This window comes from Euphorbia lathyris, chromosome 8, assembly GCF_963576675.1.
Source record: "Euphorbia lathyris chromosome 8, ddEupLath1.1, whole genome shotgun sequence".
NCBI classification, from domain to species: domain Eukaryota; kingdom Viridiplantae; phylum Streptophyta; class Magnoliopsida; order Malpighiales; family Euphorbiaceae; genus Euphorbia; species Euphorbia lathyris.
In genome coordinates this window covers 73,484,377-73,512,297 of record NC_088917.1, presented here as the reverse complement: position 1 = coordinate 73,512,297, position 27,921 = coordinate 73,484,377, and the positions used below count along the sequence as shown (strand labels likewise).

The following is a 27,921-nucleotide window of genomic DNA, read 5'->3' as shown; positions in this document are numbered from 1 at the left end:
TTCATTTCATAGTTCTTGATTCTTGATTTCTTGATTCTTGGTTTCTTGATTCTTGATTCTTGATCCTTGATCTATGCTACACGAAAACTCTCTAGTGTTTCGTGTCTGTTTTTGTTTCAGATTGATTTCATTTCTATTACCGTTTCTTAACTATATTTTTTAGAAGTAACGTTTTTCGACATCCGTTTTTATGCAACATAGTTCTTGATTCTTGATTCTTGATTCTTGAAGAAGAAGTTGGATTCTATCTTTTAATTTATTGTGTTGAGAAAATGGGTGATTCATCATATGAAGAAGAGTGTGATTATCTGTTCAAAGCAGTACTAATTGGGGATTCAGGAGTTGGAAAATCAAATCTGTTATCAAGATTTTCAAAAGATGAATTTAGATTAGATTCAAAGCCAACAATAGGTGTTGAATTTGCTTATAGGAATATCAAAGTTGCTGATAAAATCATCAAAGCTCAAATTTGGGACACTGCTGGCCAAGAAAGGTATTCTTCTTCTTCTCTTCTTTATATCTTTTTCTTTAAATCATATTATAAAAATATATGTATGACATAACCGTGACGGAGTTCGGGAAGAGGGTACGTGAGTACAATTACAACACTCTCAGACCTTTCGAGACAGAGAGTTGTCTAAAACCATCTCTGCTAGAGTGAATTCTAGTAATCGAGGCTAACGGACCAAGTCCCGAGCAAAAAATCCAAAAAAACGGATGACCGTACTAATATATTCTTGTTTGGTTTGGTTATTTTATACTCCGATTTGGTTCGGTTTGGTTGTTAATCTTGTTTGGTATCTGGTTATTGATTCGGTTATTGGTTTAACCAACCCGAATTTTTTTTTTTATAAAATAAGTACATCATTTTATAGAGAAGAAAAACATTAAATTACAACAAGAGAATAAGGAACAATACCTTATATAAGTACAGTCTATGCCTAGTACAGAAACCATAAAGATAAGAAAATGACTACAATCAGCAAAAGAAACCATTAAAAGCACAAGAAAAATAAACAGAAACCGAATTTATATTTAATAAGAAAATATAAGTTATTTATATTATATATTCTTCCTACTTCAATTTTTCCGACAAAAATCCAAAATTTTGATTTTAACATTATTGAATTAATTTATAATCTTCAGATATTTAATTAACTGTTGTCAATCCAATTTAATAAAACTCAAACTTAATAATTTATAAAATTTTAAACATTTAAATTAGAAATATGGAAATGTCAGTTATATTTGGTTGGTAATCAAACCAAACCGAATCGTACCGAAAATTTTCGTTTTTGTCAAATTCAGCTATTTTAATGGAATAAGGTGCAAATTTGCCTAATATTGGGAAGTACATATTTACACCTAACATATGAAATGGTGCAATTTTACTTCGAATATTGTCAAGTAAGATCGATTTTATCCTTACTTGACAGAAAATTTAAACATATTGTTTTACTATTATTTAACTCGATATTTAATTATCACATAACCTTGCAAATATCAATTATGTTTAAAATAATTATTCTGCTACTAACCCATTTACAAATACATGTTGAAATCACAATATTTAAGTCTGTCAAATACAAGTTAATTACAAAAAAAAAAAAAAAAAACTGCATTGTGTTATTAAAACGTGTCTAAACAATCTCTCAAAATACACATAACTACTTGATTTTGTCAACAAATATGTTTGGAAGATCCGTGATAATCAAATACTATCAAATCAGTCAGCTTAAATTTTCTATTACATAGAGGTAAAATTAAACTTACTTGACATCGTTAAGAGTAATTTGTATCATTTCATACGTTAAGAGTAAATCTTCACTTTCCATAAACGTTAGAGGCAAATTTGGAATTTATCCCTATTTTAATTATTTGGTACAATTCGACTCTTGAAATTACGGCTAACCAACATTTTAGTTTGTTTAGTAACCGAACCCAACCGACTCAGCCACCCATTCTTAATCATATTTTTATGTACAATTTGTACTATAATTTGAATATTTTCTTATAAAAAAAATTGAATTTTGACAAAATGAAATGATTTTATAATTGCTGCAACAAATTTATTGACTTCTGTAAGTTGCAGTTGGAAAAATAGGCAGTTTTTCCATGTTAAGTAGTTAAGTACTAATTTGAGCATATTATTAGGTCATGTGTTTATTTATCTATTCTCTTAATTTTCATTAAATTGCTTATTGGTTTTTATTATTTATTTGGGAAATATTAATTTATAGTACTATATAGTTATGGGGCCCATAAATACATATATTAAAAAAGCAACCCTTGATTAATGCAGAAAGATATTATTAAAATATTAATAAGGAAAAGTATGTCTAGACTACTACTTATAGGGATGTATGGGTTTATGATAGCAATTTGCTATAATAAACCCACCTGTCCCCTTCATATTAACTTGCTTTATCATTATATTTTTCCTTTTCCATTTTTTTTATAATATGCTTTTTATCATTAAATTAGATTCAAATATTTTAAATTAAAATATCAAAAGATGAACATTTTTTATTTTTTTTATTTTTTTTTAATGTTTCTCTTTCATTTTTTTTGGGTTAAGGTGCAAAAATACCCCTAACGTTTTGGGCTAGGAGCAATTTTACCTCTAACGTCTAAAATGGTGCAATTTTACCCCTAACGTTGGAAGCCAAGAGCAATTTTACCCCTAACGTTGATAAATTGGGTCAATTTCAGACACTATTATAAAACACAGAAATTTTTATTCATTATTTTGCACCAATTGCATAACAATTCGTTCTAAAAAAAGAATTTCATGTTTTTTATAATTTAATAATAGAATTTGAGATTAATATTTATAAATTCGGTGGATTTTTTGAATTTTTTTTTGTCTAATCCGTACAAAAAGACAGTATATTTTTTTATTTTTTTCACATCCTAACAAATGTTTGTGATTTGTTACTCATAAAATGACACATGTATGAAGTGTAGATAACAAGATTCATGACCGAGAAGAAAGTTTGATGAATTATTTCTCAAATTGACCCAATTTATTAACGTTAGGGGTAAAATTGCTCTTGGTTTCCAACGTTAGGGGTAAAATTGCACCATTTTAGACGTTAGGGGTAAAATTGCTCCTAACTCAAAACGTTAGGGGTATTTTTGCACCTTAACCCTTTTTTTTTCTAAGAATTAATTACTTTATTGGTTAAAAAAAAGAGGTGGTTTATATCAAGTTGAGTTCAAATTAAAGTTTGAATTAATAATTCAAAGGTTGATTTCCTTATTTGAAAGAGCAAGGTTGAATAACCTCATTCAATTGCTTTCATAAGAATCTCAATTCAAATTCAAAATTTGCATGTTTGAAATTAATTAACTAATAAATTATAAAATAAAAAATTTATTAACACAAATTAATAAAAATAATCTAAATAAAAATTAAATTAAACGCAATAATTCGTCAATGATGTTATAAAATTAGAAATAATGTTAAAAAAACATATTTTATGAAAATAAGAATAATAATTTCGTTATAAAAAAAATAACTATAAACATTTGTTTATGAAAAACTCTAAAAATCTGCAATTTTCATAGAAAATACAAAATGTTGCTGTTATATAAAACCAACCAAATGCTAAATATCCATCGGTTTAGAGTGTGAAACGCTAAATACTCTTCTGAAAAGCATAAATAGACATCACCTAAATCTCTCAAAAGAACAAAAAAAACTAGTCTAAAATTATTTAACCATAGATTCAAGTCACAACAATTTGTAAAAAATATTTTATCAGCTATATTAATAGAAATTTTCTACAATAGACTAGATGATACCATATTTACTGATGTGGCATCATTTGAATGGAGTGACTAATACCAATCTCGATCCACCATAAAATTTTTGTAGTTGTCAACAAAAAAAACTCCAAAATTTAAAAAAGAAATAAAAATTTATATCAAAACTTCTGATTATTTTGATTTTGATTGAACCTTTGCCTTTTTAGGGTAACATATTAAAATTGTGATTTATTTTAAATTACAATAAACCCTTTATGACCTAAAAAATTAGTTTTGAATATAAAACTTGAAATAGACTGTTATTTATTTCATTTGTATTTAAAATTTGTATTTTTAACAGAGTGAAAACTTTTTTTTGTGATATAATTATTGAAAAATTGTAAAAAAATACAATTTCAAACACAGATAAAATGTGCTACTAAATTAAATATTACGAACTAACTAATTATATAAAATTTATAAAATCAGAATGGGTTGAAATAAAATATTAGAAACTCAATATACAAAATCAAAATGATTAAGGGATGGGATATTTTTTTAAAAATGATTGGATGAATATATGTTGCTCTCTATATTTGGTCCAAAATTCAACCACCTTCCTGAACTTCTAAAAATTCTAAATGATAGTCCATTTTTAATAGAACTTGTTGAATTTGGAAAATGGGAGATGCACCACCACATGCAGGCCGGTCCTGACATTTTAGGGACCCAGACGAAATAAGAAATGATGGGTCCTTAATAAAAAAAATTGTACTTAAAAGTCTAAAAATAGAAATTTGGGCTCATTTTAGACATAAAATATCATATTATTTGATCAATTTTTAGATCTAATGGGTATTATAGCTAAATGTATAACTAAAAAATAGTATATATTCAATAAAATTAATATTTTTGGGCCTCTTTCAGCCTTGGGTCCTGGGCGGTCGCACCCCGGGCCTATGCCCAGGGCCGGCCCTGACCACATGTCAAAGTGTTTGTCATATATGTCACATGGTAGTTGAAGTTTTGAGATAATTGAATTTAATTGGACAAGAATATCGGTCATTTGGAACTTTTTGATAGTTGATTTAGGTTGGGAACAAACATATGTACTTTTTTTTAATATCTATCTGGTATCCTAGACCGACAGTCCAAACTAATCCAGATTTGAGTCGGATAGGTTCTTTTCGAAAGGCAAAACTCTTTCACAGCTGCATTCATCTCAAGGATTTGAATCTTGTTGAATGATTAAACTGATCTAATACTTTAACCACCTGAACCATGTGCTTGGTTGGTACAAACATATTGTATTAAGCCAGAAAAAAATTGTTTAGGTGATCAAATTAATAATTTATTAATATTGCAGGTTTAGAGCAATAACAAGTTCCTACTACCGTGGAGCATTAGGAGCATTATTGGTATACGACATAACTCGACGAGCAACCTTCGAAAACGTGAAGAAATGGCTAAAGGAGCTCCGAGAATTCGGGAACTCCGACATGGTTGTTATTCTCGTCGGAAACAAATCGGATTTGAGCAATTCAAGAGAAACCAGTGAAGAAGAGGGCAAAAAATATGCAGAAATGGAAGGATTATGTTTCACAGAAACATCAGCAATGGAGAATTTGAATGTTGAAGAAGCATTTCTTGAAATGATCACTAAGATTCATCAAATCACAACTCAGAAATCATTAGAATCTAAAATGAATAATGAACAGCATGAATATTCCAATGGTGATTCTAATAATGGTTTAAAGAGTAGTATTGTTCTTGTTGGTAAAGAAATTAATGTGGATGAAGTTAGTGCTACTAAACAATCATCTTGTTGTTCATACTAAGTTAATGTATAATGTTGTTTTTTGTTATAAGTTTTGAAATATTTTCATCATGTTTTATTTTGGGATGATAGTTTATGTCGTGATAATGCGATTTAAAGAGATAACTCGATTGATATGATTATGTGGTGATAACCGTATATCCGAACCTTGACCAATTGTCTTAACGTCTCGTTGAGGTTTTCGTGTATCAACTTGTAAAATAGATCCAAGGTTAGAGAAGGGCCGGAGTCCGGCGAGTCTGCTCGGATGCCTAAGTCAGTCAAGTGATTAGAAAGAGTCGAAGAGTATGGATTAGTTGTGAGATAATAGGTAACATACCGTAGAATGTGGTTATACATGTCCATATAAAGGGTTAGGCTGAATCATTTATCTATCAAGAGTCTTTTAAGTGTTAGAATTCCTTCTCCTGTTAGGAGTCTAATCCTAGAAAAAGTACTCTAGAACTCTTTGACCTAGCTGCATGGGGATTTCTCCTATAGGAGAAACGTACCATGGAAGTTTCTTATTGATCTGAAGGTCCTATTTATGCTTTGTTACTCTATTTATTTGTCATTTTGGCCGTTGAGTCATTTTGGCATTGTGTTGTAATTGTAATTGAATCATTTGCTTGTTTCATTTTGGCACTTTGCTGCTTAATTTTTCAGCTTCCATTTTCGGCATTTTGTTGTTCGATCGCAGTTGATCATTTGGACTTCATTTAGACAAAAACAAGACAAAAAAAAGTACATTATTATCTAATGAGGAAGTGAGACCTTCGGAGTTGATCAGGTACATGAGGCGAGGTTGCTGCCATTCCGATCGTCGGACCTGCGTCGGAGGAGGCTCTCGATGTACACTCCGATGCTAAAGTTAGTAGCAGTATAAGAGTAGAGAGATGGAGTAAAGTGGAGAGAGAGAGAGAGTCATACATTCTTTTTGTAGGGGTATTTATAATGAATGTGGTGGGCTTATGGGTTTAGGAGCCTTACTTGTCTTGGGTTTGATTGGTTTGGGCCTAGTGGGCTACCCTTGATCCACATTCCTCATCATTATCTATGTTTCTTGTGTCACTCATTTATTTAGATTTATTGATCATTTGAATCGAAATGTACTGAAAATGAATCGAAATATACCAAAATGAACCAAAATGTATCAACATGTACCAAAAGAACTAAATTATACTAAGATGTACTAACAGAACCAAATTATACCAAAAGAACCAAATTATACTAATATGTATCAAAATGTACCAAAATGTATCAAGTTATACCAAATTATATCAACATGTATCAAAATGCTTAAGCAAATATTTTACACCACCAAAAAGCTTAATCAAATGTTTTTACACCACCAAACTACACAACTTCAAGGTACGGTTGACTACTTGACCCTTTAATAATATTCTTTGTTTTCTTCACCATGGCAAGTCGTGTCAAAGTAATTTATCGTATCTCTTTCTTCGAAAGAGATCTTGGAACACTCATCTCATTTGCAAACTTGATAGATTCACTAATGGAAGATTGTAGATTTGCTTCATTTGATGTTCTAAATCTTACCCTGCTTATTGACTAGGTTGGTTCAGGGGTTGCTATTGTTACTATAGATTGTTGAGATGCTGTTGTTGCTTGTTTCTTTGCTTTTCTCTTCCTAGAAGGAGGGACGTACTATATAGAGGGGACAAATATAAGAACCGAATGAAACTTGTCAACCAAATGATAAAAAAAAAACCCGAATGCAAAGTATAACAGATTGACAAGATTAATATTATTAAAACACTATTACATCAACATTACATCAGACTCCATTATTAAAAATAAAATATAATTAGCTAAAAAGTGAAAGAGGAAAAAAGAAAGAAAATGGAAAATTATAGAATTATCCACTATGGGAAAGAGAGAGCCGCAAATTAATATAACATTATAATTAATAATTATTTATTTTAATATATTTATGCATATACGCTCCTTTCCTTTCTCTTTTCCAGATCTCGCCTCCCTCCTCCTCCGCTTTCTGTTTCTTCTTCTCCCCCACCCTTCTTAAACCGCCGTCACCTCGTCTGCCTTCCTCTCCGCTGATGTCTCATTGAGGAGGAAGAAGGAAGCTTGTCTTCCTTCTTCCTCCTCCCACCGTTTTTTATTTTCTGTTCTCGTTGTTATTTTTCTTTTGTTTGTGTCAGTTTGTTTAGTTGGATCTTATATAGTTTATCGTAGATCTGAATCCGTTTGAACTGCGTCTTTTGGCTAATCTCTTTGTTTTTGTAACCTTTTCTGTTTTAGCAAGGACAGAAACGGTAGATTTTATCCGTAGATCACTGGATCTACGTGGTTGTAAAAGAAAGGACTTAGATCCGAAGTTTCAGAATGGTTAAAAGACTGGAGATTGGACTACAGTTGCTTTGCGGCGAATTTGGAGTTACGATCTATGTATAGTTCAAATGTTGGTTGTTTTTAATGTACCTTTAATGGCTTCTTTTGCTTTTAATAGTCATTTTCTTGCTTTTAATAGTCATTTTCTTGCCCACGTGGACTTTGTATTAGGCTTAGCCTATATGTATATAAGGTTTTATTCCTTACTGGTCTCTTATGTACTTCCAATGTTATGATTTAATGAAATATTAGTATTACTATCAAAAAAAAAAAAATTTATGCATATGGTATTATAGATGCTACTAAATGCATATTTTTATGCACATATTGTTTTATACATAATTAATTATCAATATTATCATCATTATTGTTGTTGTAGATGCTGCTATATTATCATTATGCTATTAAATGCATATGTTTCTATATTAAGATCATCTCTAATGGGAGGTTGTAACTTGGGAATGCAACCTCGGAAAATTTACAACCAAAAGTTACAAATCATTAGAGAACATTTGTTACTTTAGAATTTTATAGGGTAAGAAAAATATATTAATTAATAACAAAGGACTCATGCAGCATTTTTTCATTAAAATGAAAAAGCAATATTATACTTTCACAATATAAAAGCAACATCTCAAAAAATCATTTTTGTTGATAAATTGATTGTTATGAAAAAGAGAGTAACAAACCAAAAAGAGTTATATGTAATATAGTGGTTGGTTGTTACTAATTTTGATTTGGTAAGAAGTAAATCACACCCACCAGACTTGCTCTAACAATATATTTACTTAAATTAACAATTAACAACAAATTTACTTAAATTAACAATTGACAATAGAAAACTTAGATACATGAGGATTATCTTTCTTCTTTGGACATGTCCTTACATTGTGACTTGTATCTTTACAAAGGTTACATTTCATATCCAATCGTATAGCATGGGAAGAAGGTATCCGAGTTAGATCTCACGCTGTACATGAGCATTCTCTCTTCAAAAGATCAAATGTATGCCGATGTGCGAAATTGAAGATCAATGTCACCTCATAGGCCTCCTCATCGTTCCAGTCAATCATCCAGTCTTGTGATTGCAATTCATTTTTTCCAACCTTCTTCATTGCTTAGGGGCTGATATTTCCTTTCCAACTATCAACTGATTTTCTCTTGCTAACATTTCTTTTTTATAACTTGTTGCCTAATCTCATCTACCATACTGATGATAGGCTTCGTCCTAGTATCCAAAATCAACCCATTAAACGTTGCACACATATTATTGTCTACCACATCGCACTTGGCATTTTTGGGGGAAAATGCCTTGCACCAAGTGTGCAACAGATACTCTACAACTGCTTCACAAATACCATCACCCAATAAATTCAATTGCTTGGTGTTCTCTGTCAATTGATTCATATATGTACTTTTCGACACGGCCCAAAAAGCCATTTTCCTCTCATCACCACTAAACTTCTTTGACCAAGCAGCATAAATGTGTCTGACACACATCTTGTGAAAAACATCTGGTATCACTTCCCTTACTAAGGGAATCAATCCCTACACATATCAACCATTACGAAGTTGGTGCCATTTTTGAGATAATATATGCTATGAATTGTACAAAGTAAATTACCTTTTGCATGTCTGAAATAATTGTGAAGCCTGCACCGTCCTTCAAGTCAAGCTCAGCCTTCAAACATGTTAGAAACCATGACCAATTAGTTGTGTTTTCAACCTCGCATATAGCCTATCCAACAGGAAACATCTGATTGTTCCCATCTCTCCTTACAGCACATAGAAGTTATCTTTTGCAAATCTCCTTAAAAAAGCAACCATCAAAACCAAGAATTAGTCTACAACCAACTTTCCACTCTTTCTTTAAGGCGTCAAAATATATGTAAAACCTAAGGAAAGTTGGTTCACCCCCTTCTGATAGTATCCTACTACTAACCAGACATGTAGTCTTAGGGTTCGACTTCCTAATTTCACCAACATAATTATATAGTCGTGCATATTGAATTGTGTAATCCCCAAGCAGTTCTCTAAGAATTCTTCTTTTTGCATTTCTACATGCTGAGATACTAACATGGATTTTAAGATCAATCTTTGCAAGTTTGACCAAGTCACGTAATTTTATGGCATGGTGAATGATGATAAATGTTTTATATTGTAAGGCAATGAATTTACTATTGGCGTTTTGGATCTTATTCAACCTACGAAATTGGTGATGGAGAATATATGTTCTCACAGTTAAATTCCCTTTCGCTCCCATGTCACTAATATACAACACCCATGGACAAGCCTTATCCTATTTACACACAACCCTTAACCTTAATGGCTCATTCTTAGTCATTCTGACATCTACTCCCTTAATGACAACATATTTAGTAACTGCTGATCAAAACTGGTCTGCACTATCAAGCACCATATCAAGAAAAAAATTTGGCAAATGGGCTTTACTATCAAACTTAATCGCATCCCTCTTAATTCTAAGTGCATCATTTTTATACTCGTCATCAGAATCACTGTAATAACTTCCATAATCACTGGCATCATAATATACAGACCCATCAGATTCTTCACTACTGTTGACGAAACCCCCAAGATCATCCATCTAATTGTAAACGGTATTTTCATTAATAATAGTCTCACCTCCTACAACCTCGGTTCCTGCTTCATTAGTACTATCACCAATCATCTGTACATACAATCCTCTAATCAACTTCTCTTTAGTAATTCCTTTCAACCTATTCCTATAATTTCTCACATTTTCCCTAGTATGAATAAGCTCATCACCGGTTAATTGGTCAATGGACACAACAAACTCGCCATATGTTTGGTGATGGTCTATGATATGTTCCTCAATGTAAGGCTCATAATGAAACCGCAATTCATCAGTGTCAACTTCATTTTCAAGATGTTCACCCCTCAAAACATTTACAAATTCATTTTGTCACACATTAAGCACATGTTGTGCAAATAAATCTAAACTATCCCCGTTACCAACTTTTGCAACTTTGCAATTTCAAGTAACTCCCTATCATTCCTCACTAAACAAAGCTTGCTAGTCAATTTGCATTTTACATATATGCCATTTACCTCACTACACCCTAACTCTCTAATGTATGATACTATGCTTGGGTAAGAAAGCATACCGAGCTCAACGAATTATCCACAATTTCAACCTTTCCCCCTAAATACTAAATTGGCTCATCTAATTTTAACATTTCACTATGAATAACAACTAGCTTTACATATACATATACATATATATATATATATATATTGTCCCTCATCTAGTATTCCATAAAAAACAAAATCTAAATAAAGTTAGTATGAATACATGTAACACGCATTTATAATTCATATAACATTCAAAGAACATTCATAGTTTATGTCCAGAGCTTAGAGATAATTTGTCAATTCGTTAAACTGGAGTTGGAATCATTTGTAGGGAAGGTTTTATGGAGAAATAAACAGACGGGTAAATTTGGAGAAGGAAGTGGTTTGAGTCGAATTATGTGTCGAAGGAAATAAACAGAGAAGGATGTCGAAGTTGAAATTGTAGAATTCGCTAAAGTAGAAGTCATTGTATTGCGGAAGTGGATGAAGTTGAAATTGCGGAATCGTTGTAGGAGAAGTCGATGATTGCAGAAGTCGAAGTTGAAGTATCCTGGAGCAGAGTTGCAATTGTCGAAGGTATTAGAAAGTAGTAGAAGTGGAAAGGAATAGGTACAGTTAGTAAAAAAAATTAGGTTTTTAATTTAAGTTTTTTTAACTGTGTAACATATTTAATTTTGCCATGTCATTTTATCTAGGTGGAAATTAGAAATTGTTTATCTGCCATGTGTAAATTTCGTATTGGTGATTGATGCCACGTCATTGACATATTTTAACACTGTTAACTTTCCATCCAATGTGGGTTGAATTTTATCTAATTGGATGGGTCATGGGCTAAATATGCTCATATAATAGGTCAAGAGATAAATGCATAAATTTTAGATAGGTCGGTGGCCAAAAAGCGCTTTAAGCCTGTATTTAAGAATAATGTATTTAGACATTATTTCCGATGCTTTATTAAAACTTTTAGTGGTTTGAAAATGAGATAGAATCGATTTCATTCACTTTCATTATCTTTCATCCATTCTCATAAATTTAATGTAATGTTGAAATTGAATGAAAAAACACAAAATTGGATATTTTGTTGTTTTTATTATTTTTTTTTGGTAGGAACAGGAAACGAAAAAACAAACAAAAACAACTAACCTGGGATTAGCCTAGGAAAGCTAACCCCAATCCTATCCTCTAAAAGAAGAGAAGAGAGAAAGATAGGGGGATCAGAAAGGGTAGTAACACCTAACATCCCCTCATGGCCTGCCGCAGCCAAGGATCCGCAACTTGGTTCTGCTCTCTGAAAATGTGACTGAACTCTAAGATCTCAAAGGAAGAGCAAAGCCTTTTAATAGCTTTGATAAGGTTGCGGCTATTAAGACCAATAGCATGATTATCAGAAATCATTTTGATGGCCTCCATGTTATCAGACTCCACAGATAGTCTCTTAACGCCCAGTCCTTTAGCAAGCTTGATACCAGAAAGAATACCCCAGAGCTCCGTAGAGAAGGAAGAGCCCAAACCCAAATTCTGGGTGAACCCAGAAAGCCAGGCGCCCCCCGCATCTCTAAGAACACCTCCGGCAGCAATCTTACCATTGATGAGGCAGGAGCCATCAGTATTCAACTTCACAACCCCATCTCTCGGCCTGCTCCATCCCACGAGATGGACATCACTAATCTGGGTAGACCTGGCAAGGGAATCCCCTTTGAAACTCTCAATAATAGAGGAGAGTTTTTTCGAGAAGAAATCAGCTAAGTTTGGAATAAACACAGTTTTATTACCAAAAATCTCCTCGTTTCTCCACTTCCAAATTTGGTGACAGATGATAGCAAAGAAAATGTCACCATGCTCCATGTAAGACAATAATTTACCACTAATACCATCAGAGAACCAATCATTCACATAGTGGGCCATGAAGGAAGAGAGAATATGGTGTGGGAGAATTTTCTTCCAAACCTCTTTACTCTTAGAGCAATCCCTAAGAGCATGGCATAAGGTCTCATCATGGCCTCTGCATCTACTGCAAGCTCCTGAGTCCGCCAAATGCCGTCTGTGCCTATCCGAATTAGTAAGCAACCTGTCCTTAACTCCCAGCCACAGGAAACTCCTAATACGGTAGGGGACTTTGAGGGCCCAAATGGATTTCCAAACATCCGAGGGAGGATCGGACCTGTTGAGGGCAAAAGCTTCAAAGGTAGATTTGCAAGAATAAACTCCATTATTAGTCAGCGCCCAACAATGCCTATCCATGTCTTCATCTTGATTACAAACCTTCACTCCCCGAATTCTAAGGAGAGTCTCCAGGCTAAAGAAGGTATCAAACTTTGACCAGATCCAGTCCCCCTCAGAGTCCACCACATCGGCAATCCTACAGTTACGGATATCACTAGGCGGGGGGGGGGGGGGGGGGGGAGTTACACACATCTACTAATGGTTTATCCCCAATCCAGGTGTCAAATCAGAAACTAATGGTCTTACCATTACCCACCTCCAGACCAACCCCCAAACAGAACTCTGTAAACACGGCGCTAAGCCCTTTCCAGAGGAAGGAACTATTGACAACTCTCTCCTTTGGGCCCCCGAAGATTTTGTCTTTCCGATACTTACCACAAAGAAGGCGAACCCAAAGAGAGGAGGGGCATTGCCACATACGCCAAAGGAGTTTCATTAATAAAACTTTATTATTGTCCCTAGCTTTCCTAATGCCCAGACCACCAGAATCTTTCGGCTGACAAACCTCACTCCAAGGTACTAGATGGATCTTTCTTCCCTCCGCAGCTTCCCCCCACAGGAACCTACGGTTAATCTTATCAAGATCATTAAGAACAGGATCCAGAAGCTGATAAACCTACATAATGTGATTGGGAGAAGCACAATTAACTAATTGAATCAATGTGAGGCGGCCAGCGAGAGAAAGAGTCTTAGCTTTCCACGTGGCACACTTCGTATTGGCTTTATCCAAAGTATCATTAAAGGATACTTTAGACACTCTCTCACTGTGGAGGGGAATACCCAGATACTTTCCAAGAGAATCAGTCAGAGGAATACCTGAAAGATCACTTAATCTTTTACAAACTCTCGGATTCATATTCTTAGAGCACATCATCCTAGATTTCTGGATATTAAGTTTCTGCCCAGAGGCCGAACAAAAACAATCGAGAATATCCATAATGACACTCAACTGCTCCTCATTACCTTTCAGAAAGATAAGGACATCGTCTGCAAAGAATAAGTGAGTCACTTGGGGACAGAAGCTATTGATAGCCACCGGGTGGAAACTCCCATTATCAATTGCATCTTGAATCAGGTGAGATAACCTCTCCATAGCAATAACGAAAAGGAAGGGACTCATAGGATCACCCTGACGGATTCCCCGGCCCGGGGAAAACTCGTCCGACATATCCCCATTACCATAACTTGAAACATAGGAGAAGCTATACATACCTTAATTAACCTTCTCCAGCTGTCCGGGATCCTAGCTCTATCCAGACTCTCCATCAGGAAATTCCAGTTGATGCGATCATAGGCCTTCTCCAAATCCAGCTTCAGAGCCACAATGCCTTTCTTCCCATTCCTAATCTTCATCGTGTGGACCATCTCTTGGGCAATCACCACATTATCCATCATTTGTCTACAAGGCACAAAAATACCCTGATTCTGACAAATGATCGCAGGAAGAATGCCCCGGATTCTATTAGCCACAATCTTTGTAACCGTCTTATAAAGAACATTACAAAGACTGATAGGTCTCATATGCAAAAAGGAAGAAGGCTTATCAATTTTAGGAATCAGAACCAGGAGGGTTCTATTTACCAGCTCTATATCCTTAGAACCATTAAACACACCTATGATAAAATCATAGATACCTTCCTTAACAACTTCCCAATGCTTATGGTAAAAGCCAGCAGGCAGACCATCAATCCCAGGAGCTTTAGACGCCCCAATGCTGAAGATGGCTTGGTCTATCTCTTTTCGGGATATAGGTTGAAAGGCATCCTGACTGCTTTTCTCACTGATCAGAGGAAAGGTATTTTGTTGTTTTTATTAATTTCGATTATTGTAGTCTTTTCTATTTAATTATTTTAAATATTTTTTATACTGTTTAAATGATTCATATTTAATTTTACTTAGATGAGAATGGCAATGATTGTATTTTTATTTTCAAATTTCGTTTAATGTAGGTATTTAAAATAAAAAAAAACCATTTATTCCAGATTGTTTTCGGGTAAATTACACCCATGGCCACTGAACTTTACCAATTTTCACATTATGGCCACTCAACTTCATTTCTTTTCGGTACGGTCACTGAACTTTACACTTTTTAACACCGGTGACCTCTCAATTTAACTAACTTCTCAAAATGACCGTAATGATCGTTAACGGCCTCAAAATGAAAATATTCAAGAATTAAAGTGGTTCAGAACGACATTTACCATGAAACCACATTTTTTATTTTCGAAAATCACATATTTTGTAGCTTTTTCTCTCTAAAAATTCACTTTCTCTCTCCTAACCAAACAACACCTAAATGACCTCAAAACGAAAATTTTCAAGAATTAAAGTTCCTTAGAATATCATTAATGCTTTGGATTTTTTATTTTTAGCCGTCAATAGTCGTTTTGAGGCGTTAAGTGGCCACCGGTGTTAAAAAGTGTAAAGTTCAGTGACCATACTGGGAAGAAATGAAGTGGGTAAAGTTCAGTGATCATGGGTGTAATTTACCCGATTGTTTTCGTATGAGGGACATGAATTTCCATGAAAATGTCGAATTTGAAAATCCTTCTACTTCGTGTATTTAATCTATAATTTGTGCACAATTTCAATTACGGTATGAATTTTTTTAGATATTCTAACCCCAATTCTTACAGCTTTTATGATAGTGATTGGAGGAGACCTCAACACTCAAATTTGTCCTACGGGAACCCTAACATGTTGAGGCCTCCAAATAGGTTTGTTAATGAGCACAGGGAAAACGAATTGGGAATGTTTCCTTACGAACAAGCAAGCCAAGTTCCTCCACAACCCTCTAGCTCACGAGATGAGGTGCTGTCAGCCCGAGTTACAATCAATGAGGAGGTTTGCAAGGACTTGAGCAACCAATTGGCTCAAATAAACCATGAGATGCAAAAGCAATCTTGAGATGCTCTCCCAGGCATGAAGGAAAACATAGAAATCCCACAAAGGGAATCAGCTCAAGTCATCTCCTTGAAGAACGACAAAAAGGTAGAACCAAGTCCGCTGTCACATGCATCACTCAAGGTAAGTGAGGAACCGTAAACGGAAAGCAACCCCGGTTCAGAATCTGAAATTCTAAATCATGTGATAGAGATAAAAGAGCAAATCAAAACTTGTGTATCTCAACTACCTTTTCCTCAAAAGTTAGAAAAGTTTAGGTTCGCTTCATGCTCAGAAGTTTTCATTCTCTTCGACCTACCAAGAGAATCCAAAAGAGAGCAAACCAAACTTTTTCATAATATGTTTAAATTCGGCCTCCTACTTTCATTAAACTTATTTGAGGCTCTTAATCCGTTTTGTAGGTACGGGTTATTTGTTAAGGAGTTCGAGTTCCTAATGCAAGTAGAAACTTACACCTAGGAAGGAACTCTATGTCGAGCTAACCGACTATAAAGTAGTGCTTCTTGGGAGGCAACCCAAGTCTGGATTAACTTTTTCTAGGTTTGATTTTCTTTTTAATTTAATTATAGATTGCTGCTTTTAACCTTCATCGGTAAAAAAAAAAAAAAACCCGGCAGCGCCAATAATCAAGTTTTGGCAATTGCAAGGTAATCCATAAGTTGTTTTCCCCATCCTAACTCCTTTCACATGTGTTTTATAGTTTTTATATGCAATGTTGAAACTTATTGCATGATTTAAGTGTGAGGAAGAGGGATAGACAAACTTACAAAAATTGTACAAATTTTAAAAATTTTGTTGCGTCGTGTCTAGTTTAGTTTAGCGTTTTTGGGTCTTATTTATGCTTTATTTATGTTTTTGCATGTTTAGGACCTAAAACCAAAAACTTCCTTCGAAACTAAACTTTGTTATTTGTTTCTGGGGCATGACAACTAGTTTAGGTGTAGGACACAATCCTTGTATCTGTAAGAGCATGAGCTAAAGATTGCATTTAGACCCTAATTTTGAAGAAATGCTAAAATCAGTACTTAGGTAGATAACTTAAGAATTGAAGGCGTGTGATATTGAATTTGAGTTTGGGGAGAACTAATAAACACAAAATTGAAACCCAAGAATTGTGAGTTGAATTTGAGCCCAAGAGCGAACATCAAAAAGCTCTTTTTCTTGACATTTTTGTGTGAATGCTTTAACTTGTGGAAAGATTACAGATTTTGCACCTAATACTAAGTTGAACCTGCATGCAATGATTTGAGATGATAAACGATGAATCAGCCTGTAGTTTTCTTCTTTCGTCTAACCCAATTTTTGCAAACTATCACTTAGTTTGTTACCTAACCCGAGTTTTTAAAAAGCTCACACCGAGTCTTTGTTTTCTTCTAGCACTTTCTCTTTGTTTATGGCATTATAGTAGCAAGCCAAAAAGGCTAAGAAGTGAATGAGCATTACTATCCAAAAGAAAAAGAAAAACAGAAAAGAAAAAAAAAAGAGACGAACAAAAAGGGGAGAACTCCATTCCCCAGTTCTTAAAATTAGAACGTCTCAGAAAAAAATGAATAAAAAGCTCAGTCACTTCATATTTGTTAAAGCCATTTTTAAACTGTGTTTCTAGCGCTAGAACTCCTAACCTTTGTTATACCTTTAACCCTCTAACCACATCACAACCCCAATTCGAGGCTGTATTTTATTATCATCGGAGTCATGTAGCATAGTAGAGGAACTCGGATGAACGTACAAAATAAAAACGTAATCCTAAAGCAAGAACATAAGCCGAGAGTAAGCACTTTAGCCACTAAAAATGTGTGAATTGAGTGAACTACCTATGGTGATGTGTTTTACTTAGCTATCCCCTTAAGCTCATTTAATTGAACATGTATCCTTTTCTTAAGCGTATGACCTGTGATAATTGAAACGCGACTTTTGGATATCGTGTCTCTACTTTGTACTTCCGAATGCATGTGATTACAGATGCTCGAAATAAGTAAAGTTTTAAGTACTTTTATACCAACTATTGAATACTATTTATATATTTTATTAACGTTCTAATCATAGGATTTGTATACCTTGTATACATGGCTATTTGAGCTTTGGAAGGCGTCAAAGACTTTTTACGTGAAGAAAACTGAACTTGCTCCACCCCGTCTAAATAGATGGAAGACAATCAAAATCCCGACTTTTGATCAAGTGTTTGAGCTTCTAACTGTGAGTATCTCTACGTGATGTTCATAACGTTTACCTTATATTTAGTGTTTGATATATGTGTATTTATAGGAAAACACTCCTCCCCGATCGAAACTTATTGTGGAAGATACCGAGAAGAGTGCTTCTTGGTATAATGCTCTTGTTGATTATATTGAGGGTCGTCAGTCAGCTTGATTTTGATAAGCTTTTAGAGTTGTATATTGATGGGAAGGACGAGGAGGGTATGGATGCTAGAAAGGAGGCTTGTAAGGGTAGGGAGGATGGAGCGGGTGATACGTATAAGGAGGGTAATGAAGAAGAGGGTGAAAGGTACCAAGAGGGTGATGGAGTTGATGAGAAAGATATGTCATCCCACGATGTCATATTCGAGATCCGTACTTTGTTCGTCGAACACCAAGAGTGGTGTAGGGGTCAATTTGAATCAATGGATAAAAAGGTATCGGGTTTAGATAACAAGCCCATGGATTTGGTCAAAGATGTATGGACCTTAGAGGACAATGTTCATATCTTGGAAGGTCCGTACATCTTTGACCAAATCCATGGACTTGTTATCTAAACCCGATACGTTTTTATCCATTGATTCAAATTGACCCCTACACCACTCTTAGTGTTCGACGAACAAAGTACGGATCTCGAATATGACACCGTGGGATGGCATATCTTTCTCATCAACTCAATCACCCTCTTTTTCATTACCCTCCTGATACGTATCACCCGCTCCATCCTCCTTACCCTTACAAGCCTCCTTTCCAGCATCCTTACCCTCCCCGTCCTTCCCATCAACATCAATATACAACTCTAAAAACTTATAAAAATCAAGCTGACGACCCTCAATATAATCAACAAGAGCATTATACCAAGAAGCACTCTTCACGGTATCTTCCATAATAAGTTTTGGATCGAGGAGGAGTGTTTTCCTATAAATACATATATCAAACACTGAATATAAGGTAAACATCATGAACATCACGTAGAGATACTCACAGTTAGAAGCTCAAACACTTAATCAAAAGTCGGGATTTTGATTGTCTTCCATCTATTTACACGGGTGGAGCAAGTTCGGTTTTCTTCACGTAAAAAGTCTCTGACGCCTTCCAAAGCTCAAATAGCCAAACGTATACAAGGTATACAAATCCAATGATTAGAACGTTAATAAAATATACAAATAGTATTCAATAGTTGGTATAAAAAACAGACCTCAACTAAGCATGGTTCACATGCATACAGTCAAAATTACTCCAGAAAATCACTAATGTATATATAAACATTATTACATAACCTCAATACATATTTCGGCACATATACCCCCTCATTACATATATAAAACTCAAAATCAGTCAAGTAAATCACATACCTTCTTCTTTTGTTTCTCGTCGACCGTGTCTACCTTCTTCTTTCCCATTCTAGCCATTTCACCGGTGTTGGAAATGCGATCACAAATTCGTATTTACCGATCGCAAAAAGACGTTATCGTTCGAGGGAGAAAGTGAATGGACAAGGATGGATAGTTACAGGGGTGTTATGGGTATTGTAAAAGGTGAAAAGTCTAATTAGGTAGCATGTGATGAAATTGGTCTAAATATGTAATTTTCCCATCTCAATATTTATTCAGAAAAGGTAATAGTCAAATTAATAACATTTTTTATGTAATGCAGATTTAGACTAACATAAATTTAAATTTAACCATAATGTTTGAAAACAATATTAATTTTAGTCATATGTTGCAGAAAATTTGAAAAACCCGGTTTGATTATTATTTAACTCACACCGAACCTTCCCAACACGTCTAAAATATTCAATATGTCACTAAACGATTACAAAAATTTGTTAAAAATTTTACAAGTCACTGCATATAAATTAATCATAATTTTTTTCAATGTATCTGAAATTTTTACTATATTTCTAATATAGTTACAACTAACCAATAAAAAAATGCACGAAATTGTTTCACTTTATCGACAAATTTATTAAATATTAGTCAAATCAGTTTTTTTAAATTTTCAGTAACATGAGATTAAATTTGCACGATTTCATACATTAAAACCAAATACAATTTTTTTTAAAGTTAGGATTAAATTTAATCCTTCTCTAAAAAAATCTCTATAAATAATTATATTAGGTGGGCAAACAGGGACATAGTAGGAGAAAATGAATGTTGTGTTTGTTTTGTGTGAGGAAGAAGGGAGGAAAAAGGCAATCTGGGACAGAATATTTTCTTCCCCTACTAGTAAATGCATTTCACTAGGCCAAATTTCTTCAAAATAAACCATAAATTTTGACAAGTACACCTTTCTCATTATTGTACTTGCTTCTCTCCATACTCTGCAACGCTACAGTTTTCTATTTCCATCACCCATTGTTAATCATTCATTATTTTCAAGATCAGGAAAAAGATTTCTCCAAATTCCTACCCTATGTTTGGTTTCAAGATCAGGAAAAAGATTTCTCCAAATTCCTACCCTATGTTTGGTTTCCGAGAAAATATGGCACTCAAATAAATCTTCCCAAATTACAAAATAATCTCATCTCAAATCCAAGCCCAAAAATACATCAAAAAGAAAAAAATTATCTCAATCAAACATGTAATTATGTATCCAGATCAATAAAAGCTTATTTTCAGATGAAATGATCTATTGGAACCTCGAGATTATGATAATGACACTCAGAATTCTCTGTTTATTCAGTCAAAAGAGAATTCAAATACATAATCTGATATTAATTCAAAGCTATACCACATAAATTCGATCCAAAACTAGAGAAGTTTAAATGAAAAGAGAAAAACTAAAATTGCATTTATCGTTAGTACATCATACATATAAGTTTCTGTGGAATTATCAGTATTCCGATACAGAAATCATTCTAAACGGCAAATCTAAGAGATCTAAAATCAAATTCAGATTCCAGTCCAAAATTTAGAAACCGATCCAAGTTAAATTGAAAGAGATGAATTACCTAGATCGCGACTTCAATTTTTGACATTCTTAGCAGCCATCATCTGCTTAAACTCATCAAAATTAACACAACCATCGCCATCCGAATCAACACTCTTAATCATCTTCACACAATCCTCAACAGAGCACGACATGCCCAAGCGAGTCAAGACCTGGTGCAACTCAACATTCGAGATGAGTCCATTCTTGTTCTGATCATACAGATCGAACGCATCCTTCAACTCTTCCGTAGCCACGTTACCATCGGCGGTGTGACAGAGAGAAGCGAACTCATCGAGATTGATGAATCCGTCCTTGTCAGTGTCGACTTCGTCCATAACGCGTTCGAGATCCTCCGTGGTGTAGGTTGATCCCATGGATTTCAAAACGCCGCCGAGCTCGGAGAGGGAGATCTTGCCGTCGCCATTGGTGTCGAATTGATTGAAGACCTTCTGGAGCTCGGTCTTGTCTTGGAAGAAGACGGTAGGGTTAGACATTGGAGGAGGAGGAGGAAGAAGAAGGGAAGATTGAAAATGGAGGAGAGGAATTTGGGGATTTATAGAGGAAAACGGAGATAAACGCGTGTGGTGGAGGAGAAGCAAAGCGTGGCTGAGGAAAAGATGGAATTGAATTATGCTGGTGGTGGTGTTATTCTCGGCTCATGCGGTGGCGATTTAGGCGCAAATGTAATTTAAGGTAAATTTATAGAATTTTAGGCATATAATTGATGGAACATGTTGAAGCCCAAGTTGCTTCACAATTTTTTTGGTCAATTCATATTCAACTTGTTCAAGTGGCATTCAATTTTTTTAAATAATTTTCCCATACTCTCAATTTATTTGGAACAATATTTTTATAATCTAAATACTTTTATAATCTAATTTTTTTTTTTAAATACGGATTGTAGTTCAAGTGATAATATAAACTGATTTTGTAAGAAAGATTTCGAGTTCGATACCTATTAAATATGTATGTATTGGTAAGAAGTTTTAATTGTGACTAAGTTTAGAGTATTATTTTAATAAGGACACGTGTGATTTTTTTTTTTAGATTTATTCATATCATTCTGTTTGAAACGACTTTTTTTATTTCAACGAGGACACATGTGGTTTTTAATTTTAATGTTTCCGAGTAAAATTAAATTTTAATTTTAATTAAAATTCAATAATATAATTTTATTTATATAATATTATAAAAAAATTCTGTCACCAGATTTGGAAGTGGAGGAACGATGAGATCTTTGCTGATAAAACTGTCCTTATTCCTGATTTACTTGATTTTTTCTCGAAAAAACTCTCTATTATTACTGAGAGCTTCAAAGGGAATCCCCTGGTCAATTCTACCCAGAAAAGAGAGGTCCATCTTGTTGGTTGGAGCAAACCTAGAGAAGGGGTTGTGAAGCTGAATACGGATGGCTCCTGCCTCAGCAATGGCAAAATTGCTGCCGGTGGAGTTCTTCGTGATGCGGGTGGCGCCTGGCTGGCTGGTTTCACCCATAACCTGGGGATGGGCTCCTCCTTTTCGGCAAAACTTTGGGGTATTCTCTCAGGTATCAAGCTTGCTATTAACCTGGGTGTTAGGAGGTTATCTGTGGAATCTGATAACTTAGAGGCGATCAACAGGATTTCAGATAATCAGGCTATTTGTTTTAACAGCCAAAATCTTATTAAAGCCATTTTAAGACTTCACCCTTCCTTTGAGTTCTTAAGTTTCAACCACATCTATAGGGAACAGAACCGGGTTGCGGATCGCCTGACGGCAGCTGGGCATGAGGGGATGTTAGGTGTTTCTACTCTATCTGTTCCTCCCATCTTTCTCTCGTCTCTTCTGTTTGAAGATAGGATTGGGGTCAGCCTCCCTAGGTTGATCCCGAGGTAGTCTGTTTTTTGTTTGTTTTTCTTTTCCTGTTTCTACCAAAAAAAAATATTATAAAAAAATTAAAAATTATTATATAAAATTTTGGACAGTGACAGTAGTTGACAAGAATACCTTTTGTTGGATTCATGTCAACAATGTCCGCGTTGATGGGTAATTAAATTGCAAAATATATATATTTTTAATCCTAGTTGGGAGATAGTCCTTCCTAACCAGATCTAATAGGATAATTTTTTTTATTACCCTAAATAAGGGATTAGTCCATTTTTAAGTGTGCTGTATTTTAGGAGTATAGTTTTAGTTGTATGTTATTTTAGAAAATTTTGGCCTTTTTGGCATTTTAGAAATGACTTCCTATGCAAATAGGCTCAAGACAGTACTATCTAGCATCATCTCAGAACAGCAGAGTGCCTTTATACCAAGAAGATTGATCACAGACAATGCAATGCTTGCTTTTGAGGTAAATCACTACCTTAATAGGAAAACTCAAGGGAAGACAGGATATGCAGCGCTAAAGTTAGACATGGCAAAAGCCTACGACAGGGTAGAATGGAATTTTCTCGAGAAGATGATGCTCAAATTGGATTTCTCTCCATCATGGGTCCAACTAATAATGCAATGTGTTACTAAGGCAAGATATAATATCATCAACGGGCCACATGAGATTGGACCTATCATTCCACAGAGAGGCCTAAGACAAGGCGACCCCATTTCACCATACCTTTTCCTAATATGCGCAGAAGGCCTGTCAGCTGCTTTATCCGCACTAGAAACAAGAGGAAAAATCCACGACTGTTCGATAGCACCACAAGCTCCGGCAATAACTCATCTATTTTTTTACTGACGATAGCTACTTGTTTTTCAGGGCTACAATAGAAGAAAGCGAAGAAATTCGACAATGCCTCAAACAATACGAGGAAGCGTACGGGCAGAAAATTAATCTTAATAAATCTACTCTTCACTTCAGCAAAAATGTGTCAACAACAGTAAAGACGAGTGTTGGAGCCAACCTGGAAGTGGAAGTAGTAATCAGCCCGGGTAAGTACCTAGGCCTACCATCATTTATCGGAAGAAACAGAAGAGAGGTGTTCGAGTATATTGAATCGATGATCAGAAAGAGAATAAGTAGCTGGAAGAACAGATTTCTATCAAAAGCAGGGAAGGAAATACTTATCAAATCTATTCTACAATCTCTCCCATCATATGTTATGAGCATGTTCCTAATTCCTATAACACTTTGTGAAGACCTTGAAAAACTGATTAACTCCTTCTGGTGGGGATCGGAGGATGGACAAGGACAAAAGATACATTGAAAATCTTGGGAGAAGTTATGTAAACCGAAACAACTAGGAGGTATGGGTTTTAAGAACTTTCACAATTTTAATATTGCATTTTTGGCAAAACAGGCATGGCGTATGCTGGTCAACCCAACCTCTCTTGTTGCAAGAATCTATAAAGCTCGATATTTCCCTCAGTCCACCATCCTAGAGGCTGAAATTAAATCGAACCCAAGCTATATATGGAGGAGTATTATGGCTGGCCTTCCCTTACTAAAGTCACAAAGCCGATTATTAATTGGGTCGGGATCAGAAGTAAACATTTGGACAGACCCCTGGTTGCCCGATGATATTAACCCTTTTGTGGACAGCATTGCACCTCCAGGACGAGAAGAAGATACGGTAGCAACTCTCTGAGAAAGCCTGCAAGGGACTTGGGATTATAGGAAATTACAAGAGTTATTTTCCGCAAGGGACAGAATGCTAATCACAAAAATACAACTGAGCCGGAGGGAAATTCGTGACAGGTGGACATGGAAATTGGAAAGAAATGGAATCTATTCGGTTAGAAGTGGTTACAGACACCTTCAATTTCAACCATCAGAAACTGAGGAGGATGCTCTAGGTGAAGTCTGGGGTAAAATATGGAAGATCCACATCCCGCCTAAGGTTCGTCATCTGGTTTGGAGAGCAACAGCTCGTTGTTTACCATCTCGATCTGAACTGGCGAAAAAACGGGTTGATACCACTACTCTGTGTCCGCGTTGTAGCCAAGAGAACGAAACCATCTTTCATGCATTGATATCGTGTCCAGAAGCACGACAGGTATGGATTTTAACACATATTGGTGATCTGAGCAGGAGAGTAAACAACTTGGCTGAATTCTGGATTTATATTAAAAACAATCTTGACAATAGTTCACTTGAATTGGCTGCCATTTTGAGTTGGGCTATATGGAACGACCGCAACATTGTTCTCTGGGAAGGCAAACGACAGCCGCCGGCCATCACAATGTGCAGCGCCAAATCTTTTTTAGCCATGTGGCAAGAAGCCCAAAAAGTGACAGATACGAGAGAGTCATCTTCGCTGCGTTCAACTTGGGCCTGCCCGGTAGAAGGTCGTTTAAAACTGAATATCGACGCAGCTTTGTTTACGGAAACAGGGAGGGTGGGTTTTGGTTTTATACTTCGAAACCATAGAGCTGAATTCATAGCAGCCAGAAATGGTATATTAGGCTTCTGTCAAGACCCCCTGTTAGCAGAAAGTATGAGCTGTCGGGAAGCTCTTAGCTGGTTAAAAAAGGAAAATATGGTCGGTGTTCACATGGAGACGGATTCTCAGCTCCTGGCTTTGGCAATAAACGGAACCACCGAGTTAGTTTCCCCATTTGGCATCATTGTTGACGACTGTAAAGCCATGATTAAAGGGCTTAATGTGTTATCTTTTTCATTTATTAGGAGGTCAGCGAATACGATAGCTCACTTGTTAGCAAGAGCTTCGAATTCCGTGACTGACAACAGGGTATGGAAACATACCCCTCCGGATTTTATTTGTAGTGCGTTATTATCTGATATGGAATAAGATTTCTTCTTTGCTGTCAAAAAGAAATGACTTCCTATTTTAATGGTATAGTTAGTTGAAATTCTCATTAAAATTTTAAATATTTTGCTTACATAGTATGTGCTAGTTGCGTATATGTTGGTTCAAAATGCTAGAATTTTACGCATTCTGTGATTTTAGAATAAGTGATTTGGGGATTAAATGTCTTTGAGCTCAACAAAATATTTGGGATTTTTAAGGTTTATTTCCTAACACCTGCAAAACATAAGATATATCTTTGATATCGCACAATTAATCATATTACACGTGGCCCATGATTGCCTTCCTCTTCAAACACCTCCTAATCATACTTCCATATGTCCGGATTACAAGGATCTTTATTCTAAGTAGTTTTAAAGGGGAAGTTGTCAATATAAATGCCATTTGGAATTGTGAGGATACCCTTCAACAAAAACTAGTCCAGCTTAAAGTCCTGGACACTTTGCATCTCACTAGTCAAAAACGCCTTTCGAAGCACTTTCATCTGCCAATATGTCATGCCGTACGGAACCTTCTTTATTAATTTTCAACATGAATAAAACAGGGGTCTGATCAAGTTAATTTCTAGATCTTCGCGAATCTTGGAAAAGATAAAAAGTTCCACCCAGTCATTTAGTGAAATCTGGTAGGAATGGAGATTGAACTCGTTTAACATATTGATCATCCCTATAGGGAAAATCTTACCCATTATTTCAGCAGTTAGGTAAATACCCCTAGATATCTTGGAGGGCCCATATACGCCTTCTGTTCCTCAATACGCATACTAGCCTCCAGTTTATCCATCTCATGATATGAAGCTACAATGCCTATAAACTCTTTTAAGGTTAAGGTCGAGGGTTGCTCATAAACTTATGGATTTGTATGTTTAGAATAATCAAACTTCTTTATATCCTTCAATTGTTCAGCATCATTGACAAATTTTAACTTTTGAGGCAACATAATCGTATTTTGAATGTTCATGAAAGGGTTTGAGTGTTTGAGACTTTCAAAGGAAAGGGATTTCTTAGAATTCTTACGTCGCAATCATTCCATATAATAAAGGAAATAAATGGAGAGAAAAGGGAAAGGAAAAACTTACTGAGTTTTGAAGAAACTTGAAGGATGAGGAAGAAAGCAGCAAAATCCTCTAAAAGATAGTCTCCTCTTTTTATAGGGTTCTGAAAGAAGATGGCAACTCAACGTAATAAAGATGTTTCGAAGTAACTGAAAGGTCGAAACCAGAGTAGAAGTGCACTCATTAATAACACCGATTAAAGTGAAAATGCAAACTGAAATAACACATGTCAGGAATTCAGAACGATGGTCGTAAATGTAGAAAGAATGACGTCACGTTTCAATTTCACGTGGTTTGTCAACAATTAATACCATTATCTCACGTTTTCACATACTTTTCTCTTAAGCCAAAAGGCACGCGAAAACAAGTCAACATAAATTTTTTAGTTTGAAAGTTCAACCGAAGAATAACTTCGGTTCAGCAGAGGCCGAAGTCCAAACTAAGAAATTCAACCTTTAGTTATCCACTGCAACGAAGCGTTAAAGAACTTCAGTCTGAAACTTTTGGTGGAGGGACCTCTAATATCACACAAGGGCCCAATAAGGTATCCACGTTGTCAACTGTAATCGCCAAAGTCACGTGGACTAGTCAATAAAGACTTCAAGGTCATGCACATTCCACCCAAGTCTGACGCCTTGATTTACAGAATCACAATTGCAGCCGTCAAAGCCATTTAAGGTTAACAACATTGATTGGGCTACCATATGGACCTCGATTCTCATTTATGACAAACAACTTAATCCTCCTATAAATAAAAGGTACAGTATACTAAGAGGTACTTAATTCATTCTTCTTACTCACCTAAACTGCATATTT

At 35.1% G+C, this 27,921-nt stretch overlaps 2 protein-coding genes across 2 annotated transcripts; one reads left to right on the top strand and one right to left on the bottom strand.

Annotated features, from left to right (window-relative positions):
* Window positions 1-216: 216 nt before the first annotated feature.
* LOC136203683 (ras-related protein RABA6a-like) lies at window positions 217-5,662 on the top strand. The gene is made up of 2 exons (XM_065994884.1): window positions 217-493; window positions 5,117-5,662. Exons 1-2 carry the CDS (start codon window positions 273-275, stop codon window positions 5,586-5,588), a joined length of 693 nt encoding a protein of 230 aa, XP_065850956.1. The 5' UTR covers window positions 217-272; the 3' UTR covers window positions 5,589-5,662.
* A 15,475-nt stretch (window positions 5,663-21,137) lies between these two features.
* Window positions 21,138-21,974, bottom strand: LOC136203035 (probable calcium-binding protein CML27). Its single transcript, XM_065994070.1, has one exon. It carries the CDS (start codon window positions 21,795-21,797, stop codon window positions 21,336-21,338), a length of 462 nt encoding a protein of 153 aa, XP_065850142.1. The 5' UTR covers window positions 21,798-21,974; the 3' UTR covers window positions 21,138-21,335.
* Between the last annotated feature and the right edge of the window lie 5,947 nt (window positions 21,975-27,921).

Bases quoted from the DNA above. Each gene is read 5' to 3' on its own strand.
- LOC136203683 (XM_065994884.1), top strand. From the start codon at position 273: ATGGGTGATTCATCATATGAAGAAGAGTGTGATTATCTGTTCAAAGCA. The intron at 494-5,116 runs GTATTCTTCTTC...TTAATATTGCAG, and splicing joins GACACTGCTGGCCAAGAAAG to GTTTAGAGCAATAACAAGTT.
- LOC136203035 (XM_065994070.1), bottom strand. From the start codon at position 21,797: ATGTCTAACCCTACCGTCTTCTTCCAAGACAAGACCGAGCTCCAGAAG.